This window comes from Python bivittatus, unplaced genomic scaffold (genome assembly GCF_059951505.1).
Source record: "Python bivittatus isolate LINGU-HERP-01145 unplaced genomic scaffold, Pbiv_v1 ctg000020_np1212, whole genome shotgun sequence".
NCBI lineage: Eukaryota > Metazoa > Chordata > Lepidosauria > Squamata > Pythonidae > Python > Python bivittatus.
In genome coordinates this window covers 110,762,983-110,770,709 of record NW_028277030.1, presented here as the reverse complement: position 1 = coordinate 110,770,709, position 7,727 = coordinate 110,762,983, and the positions used below count along the sequence as shown (strand labels likewise).

The 7,727-nt window shown below is 41.6% G+C and overlaps 1 protein-coding gene across 1 annotated transcript; it reads left to right on the top strand.

Annotated features, from left to right (window-relative positions):
* Window positions 1-3: 3 nt before the first annotated feature.
* On the top strand, window positions 4-7,456 carry LOC148217153 (uncharacterized). Its single transcript, XM_088151378.1, has 3 exons — window positions 4-955; window positions 4,161-4,239; window positions 7,335-7,456. The coding sequence occupies exons 1-3, from the start codon at window positions 239-241 to the stop codon at window positions 7,355-7,357; spliced, it is 819 nt and encodes a 272-aa protein (XP_088007504.1). The 5' UTR covers window positions 4-238; the 3' UTR covers window positions 7,358-7,456.
* Window positions 7,457-7,727: the final 271 nt, after the last annotated feature.

The following is a 7,727-nucleotide window of genomic DNA, read 5'->3' as shown; positions in this document are numbered from 1 at the left end:
CAGAGCCCGCCCTCGCCAAGCCAGCGGGTCAGCCAATGCCCGGCTCCACGTCCTCCCCGCCCGAGAGCGGACAGGCGAGGGCTCGCAGGGGGCCGCGGAGAAGCTGAAAGGCCGTCTGCTCGCTCGGCTGCCGCTCCTGGAAAAGGAGGCTTTTCTGTCGCCTATAAATGGCCCTGGATCGAAGTCACTTTTTCCACTGGAGGCAGCAAAGTTCGAGCGGAGCCCCGGCAAGTTGCTGATGCTATTTTCTGGGACTGCGCTGGCCCCTCCGCTATGCGCCTGGGCACGGCGCGCCCCTCCCGCGCGGAATGCCCATCCCGGGAGCTGGTGCCCAGGTCTCGCGCCTCAGCCAGTTCCATCCTCTGGCCGCCTGGGCTTCGCAAGGGCAGGCAGAGCAGCACACCGGGCGCTCCCTGGCGCTCTTCGGCTCTCGCGCTCCCGCCGCCCCTCAGCTCTTAAGAGCAGAGGGGCGATCCAGGGCACCCTGCCGCTGCCTCGGAGCATTTCAGGCCAGGCTCAAGGGGCCAGCCAGCCCAGGTCCTTCGCCAGCAAAAGCCATCCCCGTGCCTTCCTCGCCAGAAGAGGGTTCGCTCGCTGGCAGCTGGCTGCCACCCCACGCCCGCCTTGGCCAAAGCCCCATTTCGCGGCTCCTGCAAGACTTCATTCCCCTCCGGTCTTTCCCTTGCGCAAACCGGCAGTGTGCCCGTGGTGTAAGACCAGCAGGGTGCAATCTGTGAGCACCTTCATGCCCTGCGGTCTGGAAAGAGGCACTTTAATACATTTTCCCCCGTTTTCAAAGAAATTAGCTCGGGTTCCTTGGCTGAAATGCTTGTCTGCCTGTAGCTCCCATTCCGTGGCAGCTTTCTTAAAAGTCTCTAATGTTTTGTCAGCCCTGGGATGTTCGGCTTTCAGTAGTGAGAAGCTCTGCTCTTGGAAACTGCAAACTTTGTTGCAGGTATGCAATCATTTTGGGCTAATTCTAAGTCGATAGGGATTCAGGATAAGGCATTCACTGAGCAAAGTTTCTGTTCCGTCCCGTCCATTCGTTTCATCCCTTCTCCCTGCTCTTTTCTCTGCAACATTGCTTTCGACTAGGCGAGAGATAGAAGCCATGCCGTTTTTAAAAAGTCGCTGCGGGGCACCGTAAGGGAACAAAAGGAGGGGTAAAGTAAAGTAGGAGCGCGAGCTGCAGAGAAGTCAGCGCAAGATCCGGCAGTAGATGGCGGAGCGGTACTCACATGACAGCGGGATGAGCAACTTGCCTCGGACTGGGACTTCGGCAGCTGTAGGCTGGGTTTTGGTGGAGGTCGTCCTCCTCAACGCCGTTTCCGCAGCAACAGGATCAAAAAGCTGCAGCCCCGTGTACTTTGCGAAGGGGAACAAATACGGGGAGATTTGTTACACTCAAGGTTCTAGCAAACTCTATTTTTGGACTGCATCAGCTAACAAATGAGAGAAAAGGAATTATTGTGCGGTGAGAACCCCCATTTCCTTTGGAAAATTGCCCCTTCCCCATCCGGCAGTTCCTAAGGTAGAAAATCGTGGCCGTGTTAGAAGAAAAGAAATGGATTTGGTAGGAATTATGTAGGAGCTGTTTGAGTGTATGTTTCTTCCCAACAGAACATAGGCAACATATTTGCTTTTCCGTTCTGTGCTCCTGACGCTGATGATCACTTTCCAGGGCAAAAGTTTTAAATAAGAGAGTGATAAAAGTCCATGCAGTCTGAATGAAACTTAAATCGTGGGAAGCATCAGGAAGGGAATGTAAAATCACCCTTACCACTCACCCACACCTACATACATACACTGTTGCTTAATCTACCTGAACTAAGGACAGGAAGACAGAGGGAAATTCAGTGAGGGAATTTTGCTTGGAGGGTTGCCCCCCAGATTTTGCCAACTGTGGTTTTGTGTCTACAGATTATTAGAGAGCCCAGGTTTTAAAAACATACAAACCATTCCTTCATACCTTTGCAGCTACTGCTTCTCTGCCTTGCAACTGTCCCTCCCCTGGTATAACCTTTGTCTGTTCTCCCTTGGCCCAAGAGGGGAAGACCTAGAAAGTCCTAAGATCTGCTTCTGCCACCTGGTTGAGCCATTATGATTCATGACTGCTTATAACCAAACCTACTTCTAGTTTGGCTATATTTATTGAAACACTTTTTTTTTTACCCCACACTTTTAAAAATAAAATTGGATTAGGAAGTCAGGAATAATTGGGGGTATCCCTGATTTATCTTGGAAGCGGCAATAGCAGAAGGATCAAAATATATATGATACCCTTCTGGCAGTGGGGGGAGGGTTATATAGGGAGTGGCTAATGGAACATACTTTTTGCTAGGCTAATAGTATTCTAGTTGCTCTTGCTGAAGCTGGGAAAGAATGCCAGGGCAATCCCACTGAAATGTATCGATAGACCCAAAACCTAAAGAGAGAAGGAGAATTAGAGTGGAATTTGAAGAACTGCTTCTGGGGGGGAGGGGGCTCCCTTGAACCTCTGAAAGTATGCATTCAAGTCTTATAGTGATATAATTTATTTCACTGGGTGGCCTTCCATTCTGTAAAGTGGGATCGAAACAAACCTATCTTGTCTGGCTATTACAATTCTGGACACATAGATCAGACTGATCCTTTATAATTGGTGCATTTATTCCAATGCACCTAGGAAGTGAAGAGGAGGGAGAAAAGATGCTAATGTAAAACTGGACTAATGTTTTGGTACTGTGCAACATAAAAGTATGACATGCTATTATGCATATATTATTAGCCGGACTGGATGGAAATTGCTGCTAGAGTGAGTGTGATTCTAACTATATGTCTCCTGTCCTTTTCATTCATTTTTTGGGGGGAGGGGTCATTGATTCTAAGGTTCTGGAACTTTGGGAGGCCTCTGGTCTACATTGCATTTTTAGAACTTGAGAACTTGCTTCTAGAGATGCAGCTGCCAAGGACCCAGCCCAGAGCCCTGAAGCTCTGCAAGGGATTTCCTCCTCCCTCCCTCCAGCAGGGAGTTGTCAGAGTTGCCCGCCAAGGAAGTGCTGACCTGTGGAGAGAAAGGTGACAGCCAGCGGCGTCTCTGAGAATTTTCCAGTTTGCTCTGCAAGGCTCTCATCTGAGCACGGCTGGGACTGTCTGGCTTTGGGGGAGTGGGAGGGGTGTGTGGCTGGGACGCCGCCTGGCATCGCTGGGAAATGCCCACCCCAACAGAGCAGGGCTTCCAGAGCATCCTCAGCCAGTCAGCCTGAGACCCCAAATGTCCCCCTCCAGAAGTGCAAAGTCAGTGCAAAAGACTGTGGGGGTATTCCCTTCCCCCTTAGTTTTCAATATGAATTTTGTTCCTTCTAAAACACAATCCTTTTTCTTTCTCTGGTCTTCCACTTTTTCCTATCTTTCCTTTTACTTTCCTCCCTCTCTCCCTTTATGTTTTTTTTTTCTTCTGCACTTTTAAAAAAGTTCTATGTAGTTATGTTTCTATACTTTTGGCTCTTCTTCAGTTTTTTGGGTTGTTTCATTTTCCCTTTTAATTTCTGTCCTAGATCATTTCACAATTCTTGAGTGACAGACATACTTTTGTGCTGAATTATTGATGCTGTACTCTCCTTCGATTGTATTCATTGCCTAAAATATTTTTAAATCCCTAAGCAGTATGGTTTTACTTATTCAGTTATGGTCTTGCCATATCCCTACTTCTAAGTAGTTTACAGGAATTTTTGCAGCAAATATGCAAATGGATGGATGGATGGATGGATGGAAAGAAAGAAAGAAATATTAACACTTTTTATTTTTGTACTCCAATTAGCAAACTAAATTATTTCAAAGTTATAGTTCTGTACAATTACTTGAAGTTTCTAAATAGGATTACAAGCTGAAAGTAGTCTGAAATATGAATGGCTCTTACTGAGAGTTTAATACTGGAAATAGCATACGCATGAGAGAAGTGTGCGGGGTTGGGGGTAAGAGAGACATAAACTGCTTTAAAAACACTCTATATATGGAATATTTAATGAAAACAAGGCTAGAAATGTTGTTTTCTATAGCTGCAATATAGAAATATGCAATATGAACAGGCAAGCAAGAGAAAAGTTAGTAAGAGATGTTCTAAACATGTTCCTGTTTTCAACTGTGTTTCTTTTTATATTTCTTTTTTCTCATTCATTCAGGTTGGGAGCTCTGCATATATGGCACTAACACTGAATAATATCTGTCCTGATCCTCTTGTATATAAGAGCATCCAAATCAGTAAGAAATGTATCCAGTTAAAATGTAAAATTATTGTGAAATCCTGTCATTTTTAACTTTTGCTTTTATAGCTATCCCTGACTGGTTTCCTTGTCTGTTAGTTTAAAAGCATAGAATATATTGGTCCACACATATATTTTTAGTATGAAGAGTCCATGCATAATTTTGAAGAACAGGGAAAGGGAGGGAGGTAACAATGCTGACATTTCTATGTTATCTAGTACATATTTTGACGGTACTGAGAATGTGAGCAGTGGTACCAGAAAGAAGTCAGACCCTTTCCTTCACTGAAAATTCTGTTTATTGTAATCTGAGTATGTGCTGAACTATCTATAGTAACAAAGTCAAGAGACTGCAATAACAAAATAAAACAAAACTCATATTCTGAAGAAAAAACTTTGCCACCAGTTCCAAATAAGCAGAGATTTCTTTCCCTTAACCAAAGCAATGTTTAATCACCACAGTGAAACAATTTACATGTTTTTCCTCATCTTTTGTGTTCCCATTTTTCCTTCATTCAGGACCAAACTTAATATCTATAAAGCATCCTTATGCTCTTTCACTTTAACCACAATTTCAGTGAAGATGCTGTTTCTCTGTCCATGTTTTATCATTCACAAGATTCAGATTAAATGCATATCACCTCATAGCACCTGGGAGATTTGTAAACATTTTGACTGCTACACTTATAATGAATTGGCCTTTTTTCCTATTAATCTGTTTAATTCAGTTTTGAAAATGCATAGAGGGCTTTACTCATGAAATCTACATTTTAATCCCTCTATGTTTTCCTCTACACTTGCCAAAAGAACACAGCCCTAACACATATAAACTGTATGCAGGCTGGTATTTACAAATAGTGTATGAGGTCCATTAATAACATTTCTAAAAATTATTCAGGATGTTTATTTTTCATCAGAATCTGAAAAAGCCAATACTTTTAAAAATATTTTTGTCATGCAACATGGGATGTGAATGAAGCTTTCCTGCTTAAATGGGCAGGAGTTATTATGAGTGGAAAGACCACTCTGACCGTGGGGGAAACCTACTGTCAATCAGATTAGCTAATGGTCAAATAGGATGAATAGTCTAACTCTGCTTAAGACAGTGTCTTAGGAGGCAAGAGACTGAGGAAAGCATAGTAGTGGTGCTGTTGGAAGGGAGAAAGCATGGAAATATTGAAATAGATAAATGAGGCAAGACAGTTCTAGGTAGACAGGGTGGTTTGAGGAAGAGCCAACAGGGGAACAATGGGCTATATGTGAAGATTGGACTAATATGTGAAGAGTCCTGAATTCTGCTGAGGCAGGAAAACCGGAAGAAGGTTTTTGTGGAATTACAGGATATTATCTGGATTAAATCCTGACTTCAGCTCATTTGAATCAGGGATTAATTCCACACACAGACATGCACACACACTGGAAGACAGCCCAGTACTACTACCACTACTAAAGTGGTTCTGCTTGAAAAATTAAGGACAATTTCTAAATTTCACCAATCAATAAATACTGATTGGCTTACACTCCTATATTTTCATCACCTAATTGATGCAGTTTTAAAACCATGTATTTTTGGTGAATAAGCCTTTGGAGCCATCACTTTATTATCTGATTAACTCCTCAAACACAGTACTTCTCAGTAGGAATTGCTCAGCTGAAAGTAATCAGATACCTCAGCTGTCAATTATGCATGTATGTATGTATTATTTCTATTGTGTCTTCTTTTATGGTGTTTTTAACTGTTAGTGGCCCAGAGTCATGAATATGAGATGGGTGGCCATATAAATTGAAATAATACATAAATAATAAAATAAACACACGATGAGAAATTATGCTTACACGAACCAGCATTATACAATCACAATCCTATTATATTACAAAATATAATTATTCTAAATGCTCTGAACTACATGGAGTGTTCTCTGGGAAGGCATATAGGAGATTCTAGGTCCATTATGTTTACCATGATAATCATTCCAACAAATTGATAACTAACAGTGGAGAACAAGACAAAGAAACATCCTATGTAGCTTAAGGAAATTAACTCTTGATAACTAATTACTTTCCAATTTAATGATTACTTGTACTCTTTTTAACAAGAATTAACTTGAAATCTATGTAAACAGACTAAGGATTTTAGGAACATTCGGCCTGTTTGCAGCTTTTAGTATCATCCATGAAGAAAGAAAATATAGGATACTGTATAATGAATGTATTTCCTACCACCCTCTCTTACCTCCAATTACTTCAAATATTCAATCTATGCTTGGCAATGATTTTCAAAGGAAAAAAAAACCTCTTTCATCCTCTTAACTTATATATAGAAAATATATCTACTATTCACAACTTTAGAATTTTGCTCTGTATAAATAAGGTGTAAACTGCTTTATCACTGAATGAAAAGTATGATATTAGATTATTCAGGAAAATGATAATCCAGTGATGGTTTCATATTTTGTAAGATCTCTTCCGTTATAGAAATGGTTGGATATGGAAGTTCTTTCAAAAATTAGAGCACGAAAACACATAACTGTTTTCTTCATATGTTTTCATTAGTTAGGAAATAACTGTGTTACTTTCCAAAAACAACTGTATAGTAGAGGCCAAACTTTTCACACATGCCAAACTAATTTCCAAGTCAAGTTTAATTGTTTAATCACTTTAAGCACAATAAAGTAGAAATTAATTTTCTATTTTCAAATTAATAGAAAAAAGATTTGAATGTAAATAATTCCAGTTGCCTGAGCCTTACTGCCACTGTAATGTAACTGAAGAATATTTTATTCTGGCCAAACAATTGAAATTGTCAATTTTCTACAGTTAATTAGTAATGGTGTGGATAATTTAATGTTGTTCCCCCCCCCTTCAAATAATATAAGGAATACTTTTCCATTCACATTCTAGTGTTTCTACCTTTGTGACACTATTTCTCTTTTATACTATTCTTCAACTTTTGATGATGGAAGAATAAATGTGAAAAGAAAAATAATCAGCATGGAGAGATTGGAAGTGAAATTGAAGGACTGTTTGTTTCAAGAGAGAGTATTGGCCCCAAGATACTGAATGAATTGCTAATATTATGCTTCCTTATTTCAGAAAACCTAGTGAAAAAGAAGTGAAAAGGAATTGCAAAACATGGACAACCCAGCATTATTTCTAGAAGAGATCTGAAAAATTGCTTAACATCTGTACAGGTTCAATTAGTATGGAAAATAAAAATAAAAACTACATTTTAAAATAAGTTCTCCCCATTTCTGCCCCGTGATCCGTCGGGTTCCTTGCGCTGCAACCTTCGTAAGTGTCACCCCAAAGACCAGCGAAATAAAGTTTGGCCAGAGCCCGCCCTCGCCAAGCCAGCGGGTCAGCCAATGCCCGGCTCCACGTCCTCCCCGCCCGAGAGCGGACAGGCGAGGGCTCGCAGGGGGCCGCGGAGAAGCTGAAAGGCCGTCTGCTCGCTCGGCTGCCGCTCCTGGAAAAGGAGGCTTTTCT

Bases quoted from the DNA above. Each gene is read 5' to 3' on its own strand.
- LOC148217153 (XM_088151378.1), top strand. From the start codon at position 239: ATGCTATTTTCTGGGACTGCGCTGGCCCCTCCGCTATGCGCCTGGGCA. The intron at 956-4,160 runs GTATGCAATCAT...TCATTCATTCAG, and splicing joins AACTGCAAACTTTGTTGCAG to GTTGGGAGCTCTGCATATAT. The intron at 4,240-7,334 runs GTAAGAAATGTA...TCCTTATTTCAG, and splicing joins ATATAAGAGCATCCAAATCA to AAAACCTAGTGAAAAAGAAG.